Source organism: Chiloscyllium punctatum, unplaced genomic scaffold, assembly GCF_047496795.1.
Source record: "Chiloscyllium punctatum isolate Juve2018m unplaced genomic scaffold, sChiPun1.3 scaffold_1700, whole genome shotgun sequence".
Lineage (NCBI taxonomy): Eukaryota > Metazoa > Chordata > Chondrichthyes > Orectolobiformes > Hemiscylliidae > Chiloscyllium > Chiloscyllium punctatum.
The window spans coordinates 1,479-23,907 of NW_027311434.1; the positions used below are offsets into that span (position 1 = coordinate 1,479).

The following is a 22,429-nucleotide window of genomic DNA, read 5'->3' on the forward strand; positions in this document are numbered from 1 at the left end:
TCCCTGAGAGAGAGGGGGAATGAGAGACACCAGTCAGTGTACAGATATCTCCCTGAGAGAGAGAGAGAGGGGACTGAGAGACACCAGTCAGTGTACAGATATCTCCCTGAGAGAGAGAGGGGACTGAGAGACACCAGTCAGTGTACAGATATCTCCCTGAGAGAGAGAGGGGACTGAGAGACACCAGTCAGTGTACAGATATCTCCCTGAGAGAGAGAGGGGACTGAGAGACACCAGTCAGTGTACAGATATCTCCCTGAGAGAGAGGGGACTGAGGGACACCAGTCAGTGTACAGATATCTCCCTGAGTGACGTGTTTTCCGGGTTGGGGGGGGGTGGGTGCGGTAGTTCGCCTCTCACCTTGTGCGGTGACCCCCTGCCCCGGTGGGCAGCTGGAGATCTCCCGGCAGCGCTCGCACCGTTGGCTGTGCTGGACGGAACAGTAGAAGCCCGGCTTGCAACCGCAGCGGGTGTCCGACCTCGGGCTGCACGCTCTCAGTCTGACCAGGTTACTGCCTGCGGGAAGGAAATGCCGGAACGTTCCGGCCTGGTCAATCGGGCGGGTGCGGCGTATATCCGTGCGTTACGGTCCACGGGGGGTGCGGTATATATCCGTGTATTATGGTCCTGAGAGTGGGGGGGGTGTGTGGCGTATATCCGTGGGTTATGGTCCACGGAGGGTGCGGTATATATCCGTGCATTATGGTCCTGAGAGTGGGGGGGGTGCAGTATATATCCGTTCGTTAAAGCACGGGGAGTAGGGGGGTGCGGGGTATTTCCAGGCGTTACAGTCCGAGGTGGGCTGCGGGGTATATCCGTGCGTTACGGTCCACGGAGAGTGCGGTATATATCCGTGCATTATGGTCGTGAGAGTCGGGGGGGGGGGGGTGCACTGTATATCCGTGCGTTACAGCCTGGGGAGTAGGGGGGTGCAGGGTATATACATGCGGTATGGTCGAGGCAGGGTTGCGGGTTTTATCCGTGCACTATGGTCTGGAGAAAGGTGCAGTGTATAATCGCGAGTTATGGTCCAGAGAGGGGTGTGGGATATATCAGTGTGTTACAGTGAGGGGTGTGGGATATATCAGTGTGTTACAGTGAGGGGTGTGGGATATATCAGTGTGTTACAGTGAGGGGTGTGGGGTATATCAGTGTGTTATAGTGAGGGGTGTGGGGATATATCAGTGTGTTACAGTGAGGGGTGTGGGATATATCAGTGTGTTACAGTGAGGGGTGTGGGATATATCAGTGTGTTACAGTGAGGGGTGTGGGATATATCAGTGTGTTACAGTGAGGGGTGTGGGGTATATCAGTGTGTTATAGTGAGGGGTGTGGGGATATATCAGTGTGTTACAGTGAGGGGTGTGGGATATATCAGTGTGTTACAGTGAGGGGTGTGGATATATCAGTGTGTTACAGTGAGGGGTGTGGGGTATATCAGTGTGTTACAGTGAGGTGTGTCGGGTATATCAGTGTGTTACAGTGAGGGGTGTGGGATATATCAGTGTGTTGCAGTGAGGGGTGTGGGGATATATCAGTGTGTCACAGTGAGGGGTGTGGGATATATCAGAGTGTTACAGTGAGGGGTGTGGGGTATATCAGTGTGTTACAGTGAGGGGTGTGGGGATATATCAGTGTGTTACAGTGAGGGGTGTGGGGTATATCAGTGTGTTACAGTGAGGTGTGTCGGGTATATCAGTGTGTTACAGTGAGGGGTGTGGGATATATCAGTGTGTTACAGTGAGGGGTGTGGGGTATATCAGTGTGTTACTGTGAGGGGTGTGGGATATATAAGTGTGTTACAATGAGGGGTGTGGGGTATATCAGTGTGTTACAGTGAGGGGTGTGGGGTATATCAGTGTGTTACAGTGAGGGGTGTGGGATATATCAGTGTGTTACAGTGAGGGGTGTGGGGTATATCAGTGTGTTACAGTGAGGGGTGTGGGATATATCAGTGTGTTACAGTGAGGGGTGTGGGATATATCAGTGTGTTACAGTGAGGGGTGTGGGATATATCAGTGTGTTACAGTGAGGGGTGTGGGATATATCAGTGTGTTACAGTGAGGGGTGTGGGATATATCAGTGTGTTACAGTGAGGGGTGTGGGGTATATCAGTGTGTTACAGTGAGGGGTGTGGGATATATCAGTGTGTTACAGTGAGGGGTGTGGGATATATCAGTGTGTTACAGTGAGGGGTGTGGGGATATATCAGTGTGTTACAGTGAGGGGTGTGGGATATATCAGTGTGTTACAGTGAGGGGTGTGGGGATATATCAGTGTGTTACAGTGAGGGGTGCGGGATATATCAGTGTGTCACAGTGAGGGGTGCGGGATATATCAGTGTGTCACAGTGAGGGGTGTGGGGTATATCAGTGTGTTACAGTGAGGGGTGTGGGGTATATCAGTGTGTTACAGTGAGAGGTGTGGGGTATATCAGTGTGTTACAGTGTGGGGTGTGGGATATATCAGTGTGTGACAGTGAGGGGTGTGGGATATATCAGTGTGTTACAGTGAGGGGTGTGGGGTATATCAGTGTGTTACAGTGAGGGGTGTGGGATATATCAGTGTGTTACAGTGAGAGGTGTGGGGTATATCAGTGTGTTACAGCGAGCGGTGTGGGGTATATCAGTGTGTTACAGTGAGGGGTGTGGGGATATATCAGTGTGTTACAGTGAGGGGTGTGGGATATATCAGTGTGTTACAGTGAGGGGTGTGGGGTATATCAGTGTGTTACAGTGAGGGGTGTGGGGTATATCAGTGTGTTACAGTGAGGGGTGTGGGATATATCAGTGTGTTACAGTGAGGGGTGTGGGGTATATCAGTGTGTCCCAGTGAGGGGTGTGGGGATATATCAGTGTGTTACAGTGAGGGGTGTGGGGTATATCAGTGTGTCAAGTGTGGGGTGTGGGATATATCAGTGTGTTACAATGAGGGGTGTGGGGTATATCAGTGTGTTACAGTGAGGGGTGTGGGGTATATCAGTGTGTCCCAGTGAGGGGTGTGGGGTATATCAGTGTGTTACAGTGAGGGGTGTGGGGTATATCAGTGTGTTACAGTGAGGGGTGTCGGGTATATCAGTGTGTTACAGTGAGGGGTGTGGGATATATCAGTGTGTTACAGTGAGGGGTGTGGGGTATATCAGTGTGTTACAGTGTGGGGTGTGGGATATATCAGTGTGTTACAGTGAGGGGTGTGGGGTATATCAGTGTGTTACAGTGAGGGGTGTGGGGTATATCAGTGTGTTACAGTGTGGGGTGTGGGATATATCAGTGTGTTACAATGAGGGGTGTGGGGTATATCAGTGTGTTACAGTGAGGGGTGTGGGGTATATCAGTGTGTTACAGTGAAGGGTGTGGGATATATCAGTGTGTTAGAGTGAGGGGTGTGGGATATATCAGTGTGTTACAGTGAGGGGTGTGGGGTATATCAGTGTGTTACAGTGAGGGGTGTGGGGTATATCAGTGTGTTACAGTGAGGGGTGTGGGATATATCAATATGTTACAGTGAGGCGCGTGGGGATATATCAGTGTGTTACAGTGAGGGGTGTGGGGTATATCAGTGTGTTACAGTGAGGGGTGTGGGATATATCAGTGTGTTACAGTGAGGGGTGTGGGGTATATCAGTGTGTTACAGTGAGGGGTGTGGGGTATATCAGTGTGTCACAGTGAGGGGTGTGGGGTGTATCAGTGTGTTACAGTGAGGGGTGTGTGGTATATCAGTGTGTTACAGTGAGGGGTGTGTGGTATATCAGTGTGTTACAGTGAGGGGTGTGTGGTATATCAGTGTGTTACAGTGAGGGGTGTGGGGTATATCAGTGTGTTACAGTGAGGGGTGTGGGATATATCAGTGTGTTACAGTGAGGGGTGTGTGGTATATCAGTGTGTTACAGTGAGGGGTGTGGGGATATATCAGTGTGTTACAGTGAGGGGTGTGGGATATATCAGTGTGTTACAGTGAGGGGTGTGGGGTATATCAGTGTGTTACAGTGAGGGGTGTGGGGATATATCAGTGTGTCACAGTGAGGGGTGTGGGGTATATCAGTGTGTTACAGTGACGGGTGTGGGGATATATCCGTGTGTTACAGTGAGGGGTGTGGGGTATATCAGTGTGTTACAGTGAGGGGTGTGGGGTATATCAGTGTGTTACAGTGAGGGGTGTGGGATATATCAGTGTGTTACAGTGAGGGGTGTGGGGTGTATCAGTGTGTCACAGTGAGGGGTGTGGGATATATCAGTGTGTTACAGTGAGGGGTGTGGGGATATATCAGTGTGTCACAGTGAGGGGTGCGGGGTATATCAGTGTGTCACAGTGAGGGGTGCGGGGTATATTCAATAACCAATACCTTTCTCACACTCTGAACATCGGAGACAGTAATTCACGTAATTGTCGTAATCCATGTACTCGTCTGGTCCACACGGTGAACATTTTGTCGTCTGTTTCTTGTTGCAGTCCAAATGTTTGTGGTACCCTTCAATATAGAGGGACGCTTTCAATATGGGGTCAACAGATCGGTTCAAATGCTTCACTCGTCCCTCCCTCGCAGGACCCCCCCCTTGGACAGGACTGGATGCCGAGACCGAGGGGGAGAGACTGGGGAACTGGGCACGGTGCTCCGAGGGGGAGAGACCGGGGAACTGGGCACGGTGCTCCGAGGGGAGAGACCGGGGAACTGTGCACGGTGCTCCGAGGGGAGAGACCGGGGAACTGGGCACGGTGCTCCCAGGGGAGAGACCGGGGAACTGGGCACGGTGCTCCGAGGGGAGAGACCGGGGAACTGGGCACGGTGCTCCGAGGGGGAGAGACCGGGGAACTGGGCACAGTGCTCCGAGGGGGAGAGACCGGGGAACTGGGCACGGTGCTCCGAGGGGAGAGACCGGGGAACTGTGCACGGTGCTCCGAGGGGAGAGACCGGGGAACTGGGCACGGTGCTCCCAGGGGAGAGACCGGGGAACTGGGCACGGTGCTCCGAGGGGAGAGACCGGGGAACTGTGCACGGTGCTCTGAGGGGAGAGACCGGGGAACTGTGCACGGTGCTCCGAGGGGAGAGACCGGGGAACTGGGCACGGTGCTCCGAGGGGGGAGAGAGACCGGGGAACTGGGCACGGTGCTCCCAGGGGAGAGACCGGGGAACTGGGCACGGTGCTCCGAGTGACCGAGGGGGAGAGACCGGGGAACTGGGCACGGTGCTCCGAGTGGAGAGACCGGGGAACTGGGCACGGTGCTCCGAGTGGAGAGACTGGGGAAGAGCGCACGGTGCTCCGAGGGGGAGAGACTGGGGAACTGCGCACGGTGCTCCGAGTGACCGAGGGGAGAGACCAGGGAACTGGGCACGGTGCTCCGAGTGACCGAGGGGGAGAGACCGGGGAACTGGGCACGGTGCACCGAGGGGAGAGACCGGGGAACTGGGCACGGTGCACCGAGGGGAGAGACCGGGGAACTGGGCACGGTGCTCCGAGTGACCGAGGGGAGAGACCGGGGAACTGGGCACGGTGCTCCGAGGGGAGAGACCGGGGAACTGGGCACGGTGCTCCGAGGGGAGAGACCGGGGAACTGTGCACGGTTCTCCGAGTGACCGAGGGGAGAGACCGGTGAACTGGGCACGTGCTCCGAGGGGAGAGACCGGGGAACTGGGCACGGTGCTCCGAGGGGAGAGACCGGGGAACTGGGCACGGTGCTCCGAGTGACCGAGGGGGGAGACCGGGGAACTGGGCACGGTGCTCCGAGTGACCGAGGGGAGAGACCGGGGAACTGGGCACGGTGCTCCGAGGGGGAGAGACCGGGGAACTGGGCACGGTGCTCCGAGGGGGAGAGAGACCGGGGAACTGGGCACGGTGCTCCGAGGGGGAGAGATCGGGGAACTGGGCACAGTGCTCCGAGGGGGAGAGACCGGGGAACTGGGCACGGTGCTCCGAGGGGAGAGACTGGGGAACTGGGCACGGTGCTCCGAGGGGGAGAGACCGGGGAACTGGGCACGGTGCTCCGAGGGGAGAGACCGGGGAACTGTGCACGGTGCTCCGAGGGGAGAGACCGGGGAACTGGGCACGGTGCTCCCAGGGGAGAGACCGGGGAACTGGGCACGGTGCTCCGAGGGGAGAGACCGGGGAACTGTGCACGGTGCTCTGAGGGGAGAGACCGGGGAACTGTGCACGGTGCTCCGAGGGGAGAGACCGGGGAACTGGGCACGGTGCTCCGAGGGGGGAGAGAGACCGGGGAACTGGGCACGGTGCTCCCAGGGGAGAGACCGGGGAACTGGGCACGGTGCTCCGAGTGACCGAGGGGGAGAGACCGGGGAACTGGGCACGGTGCTCCGAGGGGAGAGACCGGGGAACTGGGCACGGTGCTCCGAGTGACCGAGGGGGAGAGACCGGGGAACTGGGCACGGTGCTCCGAGTGGAGAGACTGGGGAAGAGCGCACGGTGCTCCGAGGGGGAGAGACTGGGGAACTGGGCACGGTGCTCCGAGTGACCGAGGGGAGAGACCAGGGAACTGGGCACGGTGCTCCGAGTGACCGAGGGGGAGAGACCGGGGAACTGGGCACGGTGCACCGAGGGGAGAGACCGGGGAACTGGGCACGGTGCTCCGAGTGACCGAGGGGAGAGACCGGGGAACTGGGCACGGTGCACCGAGGGGAGAGACCGGGGAACTGGGCACGGTGCTCCGAGTGACCGAGGGGAGAGACCGGGGAACTGGGCACGGTGCTCCGAGGGGAGAGACCGGGGAACTGGGCACGGTGCTCCGAGGGGAGAGACCGGGGAACTGTGCACGGTTCTCCGAGTGACCGAGGGGAGAGACCGGTGAACTGGGCACGTGCTCCGAGGGGAGAGACCGGGGAACTGGGCACGGTGCTCCGAGGGGAGAGACCGGGGAACTGGGCACGGTGCTCCGAGTGACCGAGGGGGGAGACCGGGGAACTGGGCACGGTGCTCCGAGTGACCGAGGGGAGAGACCGGGGAACTGGGCACGGTGCTCCGAGGGGAGAGACCGGGTAACTGGGCACGGTGCTCCAAGGGGAGAGACCGGGGAACTGGGCACGGTGCTCCGAGGGGAGAGACCGGGGAACTGGGCACGGTGCTCCGAGGGGGAGAGACCAGGGAACTGGGCACGGTGCTCCGAGGGGGAGAGACCGGGGAACTGGGCACGGTGCTCCAAGTGACCGAGGGGAGAGACCGGGGAACTGCGCACGGTGCTCCGAGGGGAGAGTCCAGGGAACTGGGCACGGTGCTCCGAGGGGGAGAGACCGGGGAACTGGGCACGGTGCTCCGAGGGGAGAGACCGGGGAACTGCGCACGGTGCTCCGAGGGGGAGAGACCGGGGAACTGGGCACGGTGCTCCGAGGGGAGAGACCGGGGAACTGCGCACGGTGCTCCGAGGGGAGAGACTGGGGAACTGGGCACGGTGCTCCGAGTGACCGAGGGGGAGAGACCGGGGAACTGCGCACGGTGCTCCGAGGGGAGAGACCGGGGAACTGCGCACGGTGCTCCGAGGGGAGAGAGACCGGGGAACTGCGCACGGTGCTCCGAGGGGAGAGACCGGGGAACTGGGCACGGTGCTCCGAGTGACCGAGGGGAAAGACCGGGGAACTGGGCACGGAGCTCCGAGTGACCGAGGGGGAGAGACCGGGGAACTGGGCACGGTGCTCCGAGGGGAGAGACCGGGGAACTGGGCACGGTGCTCCGAGTGACCGAGGGGGAGAGACCGGGGAACTGGGCACGGTGCTCCGAGGGGGAGAGACCGGGGAACTGCGCACGGTGCTCCGAGGGGGAGAGACCGGGGAACTGCGCACGGTGCTCCGAGGGGAGAGACCGGGGAACTGGGCACGGTGTTCCGAGTGTCCGAGGGGAGAGACCGGGGAACTGGGCACGGTGTTCCGAGTGTCCGAGGGGAGAGACCGGGGAACTGCGTACGGTGCTCCGAGGGGAGATACCGGGGAACTGGGCACGGTGCTCCGAGTGACCGAGGGGGAGAGACCGGGGAACTGGGCACGGTGCTCCGAGGGGGAGAGACCGGGGAACTGCGCACGGTGCTCCGAGGGGGAGAGACCGGGGAACTGCGCACGGTGCTCCGAGGGGAGAGACCGGGGAACTGGGCACGGTGTTCCGAGTGTCCGAGGGGAGAGACCGGGGAACTGGGCACGGTGTTCCGAGTGTCCGAGGGGAGAGACCGGGGAACTGCGTACGGTGCTCCGAGGGGAGAGACCGGGGAACTGGGCACGGTGCTCCGAGGGGAGAGACCGGGGAACTGGGCACGGTGTTCCGAGTGTCCGAGGGGAGAGACCGGGGAACTGTGCACGGTGCTCCGAGGGGGAGAGACCGGGGAACTGCGCACGGTGCTCCGAGGGGGAGAGACCGGGGAACTGCGCACGGTGCTCCGAGGGGTGAGACCGGGGAACTGGGCACGGTGCTCCGAGGGGGAGAGACCGGGGAACTGCGCACGGTGCTCCGAGTCACCGAGTGGAGAGACCGGGGAACTGCGCACGGTGCTCCGAGGGGGAGAGACCGGGGAACTGGGGACGGTGCTCCGAGGGGGAGAGACCGGGGAACTGGGCACTGTGCTCCGAGTGACCGAGGGGGAGAGCCTGGGGAACTGGGCACGGTGCTCCGAGTCACCGAGTGGAGAGACCGGGGAACTGGGCACTGTGCTCCGAGTGACCGAGGGGAGAGACCGGGGAACTGCGCACGGTGCTCCGAGGGGAGAGAGAGACCGGGGAACTGGGCACGGTGCTCCGAGGGGGGAGACCGGGGAACTGGGCACGGTGCTCCGAGTGACCGAGGAGAGAGACCGGGGAACTGGGCACGGTGCTCCGAGGGGAGAGACCGGGGAACTGCGCACGGTGCTCCGAGGGGAGAGACCGGGGAACTGGGCACGGTGCTCTGAGTGACCGAGGGGGAGAGACCGGGGAACTGGGCACGGTGCTCCGAGGGGAGAGACCGGGGAACTGGGCACGGTGCTCCGAGTGACCGAGGGGTGAGAGACCGGGGAACTGGGCACGGTGCTCCGAGGGGAGAGACCGGGGAACTGGGCACGGTGCTCCGAGTGACCGAGGGGAGAGACCGGGGAACTGGGCACGGTGCACCGAGGGGAGAGACCGGGGAACTGGGCACGGTTCTCCGAGGGGAGAGACCGGGGAACTGGGCACGGTGCTCCGAGGGGGGTGAGACCGGGGAACTGGGCACGGTGCTCCGAGTGACCGAGGGGAGAGACCGGGGAACTGGGCACGGTGCTCCGAGGGGAGAGAGTCCGGGGAACTGCGCACGGTGCTCCGAGGGGAGAGACCGGGGAACTGCGCACGGTGCTCCGAGGGGAGAGAGTCCGGGGAACTGCGCACGGTGCTCCGAGGGGAGAGAGACCGGGGAACTGCGCACGGTGCTCCGAGGGGAGAGACCGGGGAACTGGGCACGGTGCTCCGAGGGGAGAGAGTCCGGGGAACTGCGCACGGTGCTCCGAGGGGGGAGAGACCGGGGAACTGCGCACGGTGCTCCGAGGGGGGAGAGACCGGGGAACTGGGCACGGTGCTCCGAGGGGGAGAGACCGGGGAACTGCGCACGGTGCTCCGAGGGGAAGAGACCGGGGAACTGGGCACGGTGCTCCGAGGGGAGAGAGTCCGGGGAACTGCGCACGGTGCTCCGAGGGGGAGAGACCGGGGAACTGCGCACGGTGCTCCGAGGGGAGAGACTGGGGAACTGGGCACGGTGCTCCGAGGGGAGAGACCGGGGAACTGCGCACGGTGCTCCGAGGGGGAGAGACCGGGGAACTGCGCACGGTGCTCCGAGGGGAGAGACTGGGGAACTGGGCACGGTGCTCCGAGTGACCGAGGGGGAGAGACCGGGAAACTGCGCACGGTGCTCCGAGGGGAGAGAGTCCGGGGAACTGCGCACGGTGCTCCGAGGGGGGAGAGACCGGGGAACTGCGCACGGTGCTCCGAGGGGGAGAGACCGGGGAACTGCGCACGGTGCTCCGAGTGACCGAGGGGGAGAGACCGGGAAACTGCGCACGGTGCTCCGAGGGGAGAGAGTCCGGGGAACTGCGCACGGTGCTCCGAGTGACCGAGGGGAGAGACCGGGGAACTGGGCACGGTGCTCCGAGGGGGAGAGACCGGGGAACTGGGCACGGTGCTCCGAGGGGGAGAGAGACCGGGGAACTGGGCACGGTGCTCCGAGGGGGAGAGACCGGGGAACTGGGCACGGTGCTCCGAGGGGAGAGACCGGGGAACTGGGCACGGTGCTCCGAGGGGAGAGACCGGGGAACTGCGCACGGTGCTCCGAGTGACCGAGGGGGAGAGACCGGGGAACTGGGCACGGTGCTCCGAGGGGAGAGAGACTGGGGAACTGGGCACGGTGCTCCGAGTGACCGAGGGGGGAGACCAGGGAACTGGGCACGGTGCTCCGAGTGACCGAGGGGAGAGACCGGGGAACTGGGCACGGTGCTCCGAGGGGAGAGACAGGGGAACTGGGCACGGTGCTCCGAGGGGGAGAGACCGGGGAACTGGGCACGGTGCTCCGAGGGGGAGAGACTGGGGAACTGCGCACGGTGCTCCGAGGGGGAGAGACCGGGGAACTGGGCACGGTGCCCCGAGGGGAGAGACCGGGGAACTGGGCACGGTGCTCCGAGTGACCGAGGGGAGAGACCGGGGAACTGCGCACGGTGCTCCGAGGAGAGAGACCGGGGAATTGGGCACGGTGCTCCGAGGGGAGAGACCGGGGAACTGGGCACAGTGCTCCGAGGGGAGAGACTGGGGAACTGGGCACGGTGCTCCGAGTGACCGAGGGGGAGAGACCGGGGAACTGGGCACGGTGCTCCGAGTGACCGAGGGGAGAGACCGGGGAACTGGGCACGGTGCTCCGAGGGGGAGAGACCGGGGAACTGGGCACGGTGCTCCGAGGTGGAGAGAGACCGGGGAACTGGGCACGGTGCTCCGAGTGACTGAGGGGAGAGACCGGGGAACTGGGCACGGTGCTCCGAGGAGAGAGACCGGGGAATTGGGCACGGTGCTCCGAGGGGAGAGACCGGGGAACTGGGCACAGTGCTCCGAGGGGAGAGACCGGGGAACTGGGCAGGGTGCTCCGAGTGACCGAGGGGGAGAGACCGGGGAACTGGGCAGGGTGCTCCGAGTGACCGAGGGGGAGAGACCGGGGAACTGGGCACGGTGCTCCGAGTGACCGAGGGGGAGAGACCGGGGAACTGGGCACGGTGCTCCGAGGGGAGAGACCGGGGAACTGCGCACGGTGCTACGAGGGGAGAGACCGGGGAACTGGGCACGATGCTCCGAGGGGGAGAGACCGGGGAACTGGGCACGGTGCTCCGAGGGGAGAGACCGGGGAACTGGGCACGGTGCTCCGAGTGACCGAGGGGAGAGACCGGGGAACTGGGCATGGTGCTCCGAGGGGGAGAGACCAGGGAACTGCGCACGGTGCTCCGAGGGGAGAGACCGGGGAACTGTGCACGGTTCTCCGAGGGGGAGAGACCGGGGAACTGGGCACGGTGCTCCGAGGGGAGAGACCGGGGAACTGGGCACGGTGCTCCGAGTGACCGAGGGGGGAGAGACCGGGGAACTGGGTACGGTGCTCCGAGGGGGAGAGAGACCGGGGAACTGGGCACGGTGCTCCGAGTGACCGAGGGGGGAGAGACCGGGGAACTGCGCACGGTGCTCCGAGGGGGAGAGACCGGGGAACTGGGCACGGTGCTCCGAGTGACCGAGGGGGAGAGACCGGGGAACTGGGCACGGTGCTCCGAGGGGAGAGACCGGGGAACTGCGCACGGTGCTCCGAGGGGAGAGACCGGGGAACTGCGCACGGTGCTCCGAGGGGAGAGACTGGGGAACTGTGCACGGTGCTCCGAGGGGAGAGAGTCCGGGGAACTGCGCACGGTGCTCCGAGTGACCGAGGGGAGAGACCGGGGAACTGCGCACGGTCCTCCGAGGGGGGAGAGACCGGGGAACTGCGCACGGTGCTCCGAGGGGAGAGACCGGGGAACTGCGCACGGTGCTCCGAGGGGAGAGAGACCGGGGAACTGTGCACGGTGCTCCGAGGGGAGAGACCGGGGAACTGGGCACGGTGCCCCGAGGGGAGAGACCGGGGAACTGGGCACGGTGCTCCGAGTGACCGAGGGGAGAGACCGGGGAACTGCGCACGGTGCTCCGAGGGGGAGAGACCGGGGAACTGGGCACGGTGCTCTGAGGGGGGAGAGACCGGGGAACTGGGCACGGTGCTCCGAGGGGAGAGAGACCGGGGAACTGGGCACGGTGCTCCGAGGGGGAGAGACCGGGGAACTGGGCACGGTGCTCCGAGGGGAGAGAGACCGGGGAACTGGGCACGGTGCTCCGAGTGACTGAGGGGAGAGACCGGGGAACTGGGCACGGTGCTCCGAGGAGAGAGACCGGGGAATTGGGCACGGTGCTCCGAGGGGAGAGACCGGGGAACTGGGCACAGTGCTCCGAGGGGAGAGACCGGGGAACTGGGCACGGTGCACCGAGTGACCGAGGGGGAGAGACCGGGGAACTGGGCAGGGTGCTCCGAGTGACCGAGGGGAGAGACCGGGGAACTGCGCACGGTGCTCCGAGGAGAGAGACCGGGGAATTGGGCACGGTGCTCCGAGGAGAGAGACCGGGGAACTGGGCACGGTGCTCCGAGTGACCGAGGGGGAGAGACCGGGGAACTGGGCACGGTGCTCCGAGTGACCGAGGGGAGAGACCGGGGAACTGGGCACGGTGCTCCGAGGGGGAGAGACCGGGGAACTGGGCACGGTGCTCCGAGGGGGAGAGAGACCGGGGAACTGGGCACGGTGCTCCGAGTGACTGAGGGGAGAGACCGGGGAACTGGGCACGGTGCTCCGAGGAGAGAGACCGGGGAATTGGGCACGGTGCTCCGAGGGGAGAGACCGGGGAACTGGGCACAGTGCTCCGAGGGGAGAGACCGGGGAACTGGGCAGGGTGCTCCGAGTGACCGAGGGGGAGAGACCGGGGAACTGGGCAGGGTGCTCCGAGTGACCGAGGGGGAGAGACCGGGGAACTGGGCACGGTGCTCCGAGTGACCGAGGGGGAGAGACCGGGGAACTGGGCACGGTGCTCCGAGGGGAGAGACCGGGGAACTGCGCACGGTGCTACGAGGGGAGAGACCGGGGAACTGGGCACGATGCTCCGAGGGGGAGAGACCGGGGAACTGGGCACGGTGCTCCGAGGGGAGAGACCGGGGAACTGGGCACGGTGCTCCGAGTGACCGAGGGGAGAGACCGGGGAACTGGGCACGGTGCTCCGAGGGGAGAGACCGGGGAACTGGGCACGGTGCTCCGAGGGGGAGAGACCAGGGAACTGCGCACGGTGCTCCGAGGGGGAGAGACCGGGGAACTGGGCACGGTGCTCCGAGTGACCGAGGGGGAGAGACCGGGGAACTGGGCACGGTGCTCCGAGGGGAGAGACTGGGGAACTGGGCACGGTGCTCCGAGTGACCGAGGGGGAGAGACCGGGGAACTGGGCACGGTGCTCCGAGGGGAGAGACCGGGGAACTGCGCACGGTGCTCCGAGGGGAGAGACCGGGGAACTGCGCACGGTGCTCCGAGGGGAGAGACTGGGGAACTGTGCACGGTGCTCCGAGGGGAGAGAGTCCGGGGAACTGCGCACGGTGCTCCGAGTGACCGAGGGGAGAGACCGGGGAACTGCGCACGGTCCTCCGAGGGGGGAGAGACCGGGGAACTGCGCACGGTGCTCCGAGGGGAGAGACCGGGGAACTGCGCACGGTGCTCCGAGTGACCGAGGGGAGAGACCGGGGAACTGCGCACGGTGCTCCGAGGGGAGAGACCGGGGAACTGGGCACGGTGCTCCGAGGGGGAGAGACCGGGGAACTGGGCACGGTGCTCCGAGGGGAGAGACCGGGGAACTGGGGACGGTGCTCCGAGTGACCGAGGGGGAGAGACCGGGGAACTGTGCACGGTGCTCCGAGGGGAGAGACCGGGGAACTGGGCACGGTGCCCCGAGGGGAGAGACCGGGGAACTGGGCACGGTGCTCCGAGTGACCGAGGGGAGAGACCGGGGAACTGCGCACGGTGCTCCGAGGGGGAGAGACCGGGGAACTGGGCACGGTGCTCTGAGGGGGAGAGACCGGGGAACTGGGCAGGGTGCTCCGAGTGACCGAGGGGGAGAGACCGGGGAACTGGGCAGGGTGCTCCGAGTGACCGAGGGGGAGAGACCGGGGAACTGGGCACGGTGCTCCGAGGGGAGAGACCGGGGAACTGCGCACGGTGCTACGAGGGGAGAGACCGGGGAACTGGGCACGATGCTCCGAGTGACCGAGGGGAGAGACCGGGGAACTGGGCACGGTGCTCCGAGGGGAAAGACCGGGGAACTGGGCACGGTGCTCCGAGTGACCGAGGGGAGAGACCAGGGAACTGGGCAGGGTGCTCCGAGTGACCGAGGGGGAGAGACCGGGGAACTGGGCAGGGTGCTCCGAGTGACCGAGGGGGAGAGACCGGGGAACTGGGCACGGTGCTCCGAGGGGAGAGACCGGGGAACTGCGCACGGTGCTACGAGGGGAGAGACCGGGGAACTGGGCACGATGCTCCGAGTGACCGAGGGGAGAGACCGGGGAACTGCGCACGGTGCTCCGAGGGGGAGAGACCAGGGAACTGCGCACGTTGCTCCGAGGGAAGAGACCAGGGAACTGGGCACCGTGCTCCGAGTGACCGAGGGGGAGAGACCGGGGAACTGCGCACGGTGCTCCGAGGGGGGAGAGACCGGGGAACTGCGCACGGTGCTCCGAGGGGGAGAGACCGGGGAACTGCGCACGGTGCTCCGAGGGGGAGAGACCGGGGAACTGCGCACGGTGCTCCGAGGGAAGAGACCGGGGAACTGCGCACGGTGCTCCGAGGGGAGAGACCGGGGAACTGGGCACGGTGCTCCGAGGGGGGAGAGACCGGGGAACTGCGCACGGTGCTCCGAGGGGAGAGACCGGGGAACTGCGCACGGTGCTCCGAGGGGAGAGACCGGGGAACTGGGCACGGTGCTCCGAGGGGGAGAGACCGGGGAACTGGGCACGGTGCTCCGAGGGGGGAGAGACCGGGGAACTGCGCACGGTGCTCCGAGGGGAGAGACCGGGGAACTGGGCACGGTGCTCCGAGGGGAGAGACCGGGGAACTGCGCACGGTGCTCCGAGGGGGAGAGACCGGGGAACTGCGCACGGTGCTCCGAGGGAAGAGACCGGGGAACTGCGCACGGTGCTCCGAGGGGAGAGACCGGGGAACTGGGCACGGTGCTCCGAGGGGGAGAGAGACCGGGGAACTGGGCACGGTGCTCCGAGGGAGGAGAGAGACCGGGGAACTGGGCACGGTGCTCCGAGTGACCGGGGAACTGGGCACGGTGCTCCGAGGGGAGAGACCGGGGAACTGGGCACGGTGCTCCGAGGGGGAGAGAGACCGGGGAACTGGGCACGGTGCTCCGAGTGACCGGGGAACTGGGCACGGTGCTCTGAGTGACCGGGGAACTGGGCACGGTGCTCCGAGTGACCGGGGAACTGGGCACGGTGCTCCGAGGTGTCAGACCGGGGAACTGGGCACGGTGCTCCGAGGGGAGAGACCGGGGAACTGGGCACGGTGCTCCGAGGTGTCAGACCGGGGAACTGGGCACGGTGCTCCGAGGGGGGAGAGAGAGACCGGGGAACTGGGCACGGTGCTCCGAGGGGGGAGAGAGAGACCGGGGAACTGGGCACGGTGCTCCGAGGGGGGGGAGAGAGACCGGGGAACTGGGCACGGTGCTCCGAGGGGGGAGCGAGAGACCGGGGAACTGGGCACGGTGCTCAGTCTGTCGTGTTATTGCTTTCGGAAGTAGTGACAAACGGGAGGTGTGTTGTGCTGTTTCGGAATGTTTTCTCTCTGTATCCGAGCCGGCGGTTTCCTGTCTGGCCCACGGCTTCGTTCCGAAAGACAGCCCTTCAGTCTTTCCACCGTCTCTCTCTGGGGTTTTTTTTCCCCCCCCCACAGACAGATACAGCAAGATTTTCCGAGCTCCGGACCTCTCGGTCTCCCTGAGTCGAAACCAGGTCAACCATACCCCGGGAGTATGGAGGCCGGGTTTCTGAGTGACACCTCCCCGGAGTTTACCCGACCCACAGCCCCAGAGCTGAGCGTCGAACATCGAGCTGGAGGGGGGTGGGGGGGTGGGGGGGGGTGGGGAGGGAGTCAGGGCTGTTCAGGATTAGGGACAGAGAGAGAGAGAGAGACGTGAGGGGGGGCATCGACAGGGCCCGCTCCCTCAGCCCCGAGCCTCCCTCAGCCCCGACCCTCCCTCAGCGCCCGCTCCCTCAGCACTGAGCCTCCCTCAGCACCGAGCCTCCCTCAGGACCGTCCCTCCCTCAGCCCCGACCCTCCCTCAGCGCCGACCCTCCCACAGCCCCGACCCTCCCTCAGCCCCGACCCTCCCTCAGCACCGACCCTCCCTCAGCCCCGACCCTCCCTCAGCCATGACCCTCCCTCAGCACCGACCCTCCCTCAGCCCCGACCCTCCCTCAGCACTGACCCTCCCTCAGCCCCGACCTTCCCTCAGCACTGACCCTCCCTCAGCACCCACTCCCTCAGCGCCCGCTCCCTCAGCACTGACCCTCCCTCAGCCCCGACCCTCCTCAGCACCGAGCCTCCCTCAGCACCGACCCTCCCTCAGCACCGACCCTCCCTCAGCCCTGACCCTCCCTCAGCCCTGACCCTCCCTCAGCCCCGACCCTCCCTCAGCCCCGACCCTCCCTCAGCCCTGACCCTCCCTCAGCACCGAGCCTCCCTCAGCCCCGACCCTCCCTCAGCACCCGCTCCCTCAGCACCGACCCTCCCTCAGCACCGACCCTCCCTCAGCCCCGACCCTCCCTCAGCCCCGACCCTCCCTCAGCACTGACCCTCCCTCAGCCCCGACCTTCCCTCAGCACTGACCCTCCCTCAGCACCCACTCCCTCAGCGCCCGCTCCCTCAGCACTGACCCTCCCTCAGCACTGACCCTCCCTCAGCACTGACCCTCCCTCAGCCCCGACCCTCCCTCAGCACCGAGCCTCCCTCAGCACCGACCCTCCCTCAGCACCGACCCTCCCTCAGCCCTGACCCTCCCTCAGCACCGACCCTCCCTTCGCACCCCCACCCTCAGCCCTGACCCTCCCTCAGCCCCGACCCTCCCTCAGCCCCGACCCTCCCTCAGCACTGACCCTCCCTCAGCACAGACCCTCCCTCAGCACCGACCCTCCCTCAGCCCCGACCCTCCCTCGGCCCCGACCCTCCCTCGGCCCCGACCCTCCCTCAGCCCCGACCCTCCCTCAGCACTGACCCTCCCTCAGCACTGACCCTCCCTCAGCACCGACCCTCCCTCAGCCCTGACCCTCCCTCAGCACCGAGCCTCCCTCAGCGCCCGCTCCCTCAGCACCGAGCCTCCCTCAGCACCGAGCCTCCCTCAGCACTGACCCACCCACAGCATCGACCCTCCCTCAGCCCCGACCCTCCCTCAGCGCCCGCTCCCTCAGCACTGACCCTCCCTCAGCACTGACCCTCCCTCAGCCCCGACGCTCCCTCAGCCCCGACCCTCCCTCAGCACCGACCCTCCCTCAGCACTGAGCCTCCCTCAGCACCGACCCTCCCTCAGCACCGACCCTCCCTCAGCACTGACCCTCCCTCAGCCCCGACCCTCCCTCAGCCCCGACCATCCCTCAGCCCCGACCCTCCCTCAGCCCCGACCCTCCCTCAGCCCGACCCTCCCTCAGCCCCGACCCCCTCCCTCAGCACTGACCCTCCCTCAGCCCCGACCCTCCCTCAGCCCCGACCCTCCCTCAGCACCCGCTCCCTCAGCCCCGACCCTCCCTCAGCCCTGACCCTCCCTCAGCCCTGACCACCCTCAGCACCGACCCTCCCTCAGCCCCGATACTCCCCCAGCACTGACCCTCCCTCAGCACTGACCCTCCCTCAGCACTGACCCACCCACAGCATCGACCCTCCCTCAGCCCCGACCCTCCCCCAGCACTGACCCTCCCTTAGCACTGACCCTCCCTCGGCACTGACCCTCCCTCAGACCCGACCTCCCTCAGCCCCGACCCTCCCTCAGCATCGACCCTCCCTCAGCCCCGACCCTCCCTCAGCCCCGACCCTCCCTCAGCATCGACCCTCCCTCAGCCCCGACCCTCCCTCAGCCCCGACCCTCCCTCAGCCCCGACCCTCCCTCAGCCCTGACCCTCCCTCAGCCTCTGAACCTCCCTCAGCACCATCCCTCCCTCAGCCCCGACCCTCCCTCAGCATCGACCCTCCCTCAGCCCCGACCCTCCCTCAGCCCCGACCCTCCCTCAGCACTGACCCTCCCTCAGCACTGACCCTCCCTCAGCACCCGCTCCCTCAGCACTGATCCTCCCTCAGCCCCGACCCTCCCTCAGCCCTGACCCTCCCTCAGCCCTGACCCTCCCTCAGCACCGTCCCTCCCTCAGCCCCGACCCTCCCTCAGCACTGACCCTCCCTCAGCACTGACCCTCCCTCAGCACCGACCCTCCCTCAGCACCGAGCCTCCCTCAGCACCGACCCTCCCTCAGCCCTGACCCTCCCTCAGCCCCGACCCTCCCTCAGCCCTGACCCTCCCTCTGCACCGACCCCCCCTCAGCCCTGACCCTCCCTCAGCACCGTCCCTCCCTCAGCCCCGACCCTCCCTCAGCCCTGACCCTCCCTCAGCACCGACCCTCCCTCAGCCCTGACCCTCCCTCAGCCCCGACCCTCCCTCAGCCCTGACCCTCCCTCAGCACCATCCCTCCCTCAGCCCTGACCCTCCTCAGCACCGACCCTCCCTTCGCACCCCCACCCTCAGCCCCGACCCTCCTCAGCCCCGACCCTCCCTCAGCCCTGACCCTCCCTCAGCACCGAGCCTCCCTCAGCGCCCGCTCCCTCAGCACCGAGCCTCCCTCAGCACCGAGCCTCCCTCAGTCCCGACCCTCCCTCAGCACCGACCCTCCCTCAGCCCCGACCCTCCCTCAGCCCCGATCCTCCCTCAGCACTGACCCTCCCTCAGCCCTGACCCTCCCTCAGCCCTGACCCTCCCTCAGCACTGACCCTCCCTCAGCACTGACCCACCCACAGCATCGACCCTCCCTCAGCCCCGACCCTCCCTCAGCGCCCGCTCCCTCAGCACTGACCCTCCCTCAGCACTGACCCTCCCTCAGCCCCGACGCTCCCTCAGCCCCGACCCTCCCTCAGCACCGACCCTCCCTCAGCACCGAGCCTCCCTCAGCACCGACCCTCCCTCAGCACCGACCCTCCCTCAGCACCGACCCTCCCTCAGCACTGACCCTCCCTCAGCCCCGACCCTCCCTCAGCCCTGACCCTCCCTCAGCCCTGACCCACCCTCAGCACCGACCCTCCCTCAGCCCCGATACTCCCCCAGCACTGACCCTCCCTTAGCACTGACCCTCCCTCAGCACTGACCCTCCCTCAGACCCGACCCTCCCTCAGCCCCGACCCTCCCTCAGCATCGACCCTCCCTCAGCCCCGACCCTCCTCAGCCCCGACCCTCCCTCAGCCCCGACCCTCCCTCAGCACTGATCCTCCCTCAGCCCTGACCCTCCCTCAGCCCTGACCCTCCCTCAGCCCCGACCCTCCCTCAGCCCTGACCCTCCCTCAGCACCGTCCCTCCCTCAGCCCCGACCCTCCCTCAGCACTGACCCTCCCTCAGCACTGACCCTCCCTCAGCACCGACCCTCCCTCAGGGACTGCTGAAACTTCATGTCATACAATCTCGAGGAACCCACAAACCCTTCCCCGTTCCCTCCCGCTCTACACTGTCCCCAATGGACCCCAAACCCCTTCCCCATTCCCTCCCGCTCTACACTGTCCCCAATGGACCCCAAACCCCTTCTCCATTCCCTCCCGCTCTACACTGTCCCCAATGGACCCCAAACCCCTTCCCCGTTCCCTCCCTCTCTACACCGTCCCCCAATGGACCCCAAACCCCTTCCCCGTTCCCTCCTGCTCTACACCGTCCCCCAATGGACCCCAAACCCCTTCCCCATTCCCTCCCGCTCTACACTGTCCCCAATGGACCCCAAACCCCTTCCCGTTTCCCTCCCGCTCTACACCGTGCCCCAATGGACCCCAAACCCCTTCCCCGTTCCCTCCCGCTCTACACCGTCCCCCCAATGGACCCCAAACCCCTTCCCCGTTCCCTCCCACTCTACACCGTCCCCCCAATGGACCCCAAACCCCTTCCCCGTATCCTCCTGCTCTACACCGTCCCGAATGGACCCTAAACCCCTTCCCCGTTCCCTCCAACTCTACACCGTCCCCCAATGGACCCCAAACCCCTTCCCCGTTCCCTCCTGCTCTACACCGTCCCCAATGGACCCCAAACCCCTTCCCCGTTCCCTCCAACTCTACACCGTCCCCCCATGGTCCCCAAACCCCTTCCCCGTTCCCTCCCGCTCTACACTGTCCCAATGGACCCCAAACCCCTTCCCGTTCCCTCCCGCTCTACACCGTCCCCCAATGGACCCCAAACCCCTTCCCCATTCCCTCCCGCTCTACACTGTCCCCAATGGACCCCAAACCCCTTCCCCGTTCCCTCCCGCTCTACACTGTCCCAATGGACCCCAAACCCCTTCCCCGTTCCCTCCCACTCTACACCGTCCCCAATGGACCCCAAACCCCTTCCCCCGTTCCCTCCCGCTCTACACCGTCCCCAATGGGCCCCAAACCCCTTCCCCGTTCCCTCCCGCTCTACACCGTCCCCAATGGGCCCCAAATCCCTTCCCCGTTCCCTCCCTCTCTACACCGTCCCCAATGGAGCCCAAATCCCTTCCCCGTTCCCTCCCTCTCTACACCGTCCCCAATGGAGCCCAAACCCCTTCCCCTTTCCCTCCTGCTCTACACCGTCCCCCAATGGTCCCCAAACCCTTCCCCGTTCCCTCCCTCTCTACACCGTCCCCCAATGGACCCCAAACCCCTTCCCCGTTCCCTCCCGCTCTACACTGTCCCCCATGGACCCCAAACCCCTTCCCCGTTCCCTCCCTCTCTACACCGTCCCCCCGATGGACCCCAAACCCCTTCGCCGTTCCCTCCCACTCTACACCGTCCCCAATGGACCCCAAACCCCTTCCCCGTTCCCTCCCGCTCTACACCGTCCCCCCAATGGACCCCAAACCCCTTCCCCGTTCCCTCCCGCTCTACACCGTCCCCCAATGGGCCCCAAACCCCTTCCCCGTTCCCTCCCGCTCTACACCGTCCCCCCAATGGACCCCAAACCCCTTCCCCGTTCCCTCCCGCTCTACACCATCCCCCATGGACCCCAAACCCCTTCCCCATTCCCTCCTGCTCTACACTGTCCCCCATGGACTCCAAACCCCTTCCCCGTTCCCTCCTGCTCTACACCGTCCCCCAATGGACCCCAAACCCCTTCCCCATTCCTTCCCACTCTACACCGTCCCCCAATGGACCCCAAACCCCTTCCCCGTTCCCTCCCGCTCTACACCGTCCCCAATGGACCCCAAACCCCTTCCCCGTTCCCTCCCGCTCTACACCGTCCCCAATGGACCCCAAACCCCTTCCCCATTCCCTCCCGCTCTACACTGTCCCCCAATGGACCCTAAACCCCTTTCCCATTCCCTCCTGCTCTACACTGTCCCCAATGGACCCCAAGCCCCTTTCCCATTCCCTCCCTCTCTACATCATTACCCCCCCCCAATCCCAGCCCCACCTCCCCCTCTCCAGGGAACCTATGGGGAGCTCCTCTGACCCAGTTGGCTGATCGACTTGGGGAGGGGGGGTGGAGAGTGAGTGTGGAAGGGGGAGGAGGGGTTGGTGGGCTGTTAAAGTATTGGGAGTAACTCCCTCCCATGAATATTTGTCGAGTCTTCTCCACCCCCACCCTCCCCTCCCAACCCCCTTTACGTCCACCTCCCCAAACCTCACCTGGCTGGCACTTGGGGCAACAGAGCCCATTGTGTTTGTACTGGCCGGCCGGGCAGGTCGACATGGTAGAGCGGAACGGTCTCTGGTTTCCGACTCTCTCTCTCTCTCTCTCTCTCTCTCTCTCTCGGTGTCTCGCGCGGTGTGTGCAGGCACTAGGTCAGGAGCGACAACTGTTCGAGCGAAAGAGGGAGAGAGTTCACGCCCTCACTCGCTCACACACGTCAGAGTTCTGTGGTCGGGGTAGAGGAAGTCAGTCAGTGGCGAAGTCTTCCTGTGCTGAGCGGCCTCACTCACTGCGCTCGGATTGAGATCTGCGAGGAGGGACGGGGTGGGGGTGAGGGGGAGAGTGTGGAAACCGTTTCAGGGCTTGTGAGATTTGGGAGGGGCAGGACTCATCCCCACGCTACCCCCAAACCCCTTCCCCGTTCCCTCCTGCTCTACACCGTCCCCCCCAATGGACCCCAAACCCCTTCCCCGTTCCCTCCCGCTCTACACCGTCCCCCCCAGTGGACCCCAAACCCCTTCCCCGTTCCCTCCCACT

The 22,429-nt window shown here is 65.2% G+C and overlaps 1 protein-coding gene across 1 annotated transcript; it reads right to left on the minus strand.

The window, feature by feature from the left end:
- Positions 1–360: 360 nt before the first annotated feature.
- Positions 361–22,154, minus strand: LOC140475475 (tumor necrosis factor receptor superfamily member 14-like; the record flags this gene model as incomplete). The annotated part of the gene is made up of 3 exons (XM_072567787.1): positions 21,889–22,154; positions 4,343–4,468; positions 361–516 (listed from the first exon to the last, which is right to left on the minus strand). Coding segments are annotated over exons 1-3 (346 nt in total), but the record flags the coding sequence as incomplete, so codon positions are not given.
- Between the last annotated feature and the right edge of the window lie 275 nt (positions 22,155–22,429).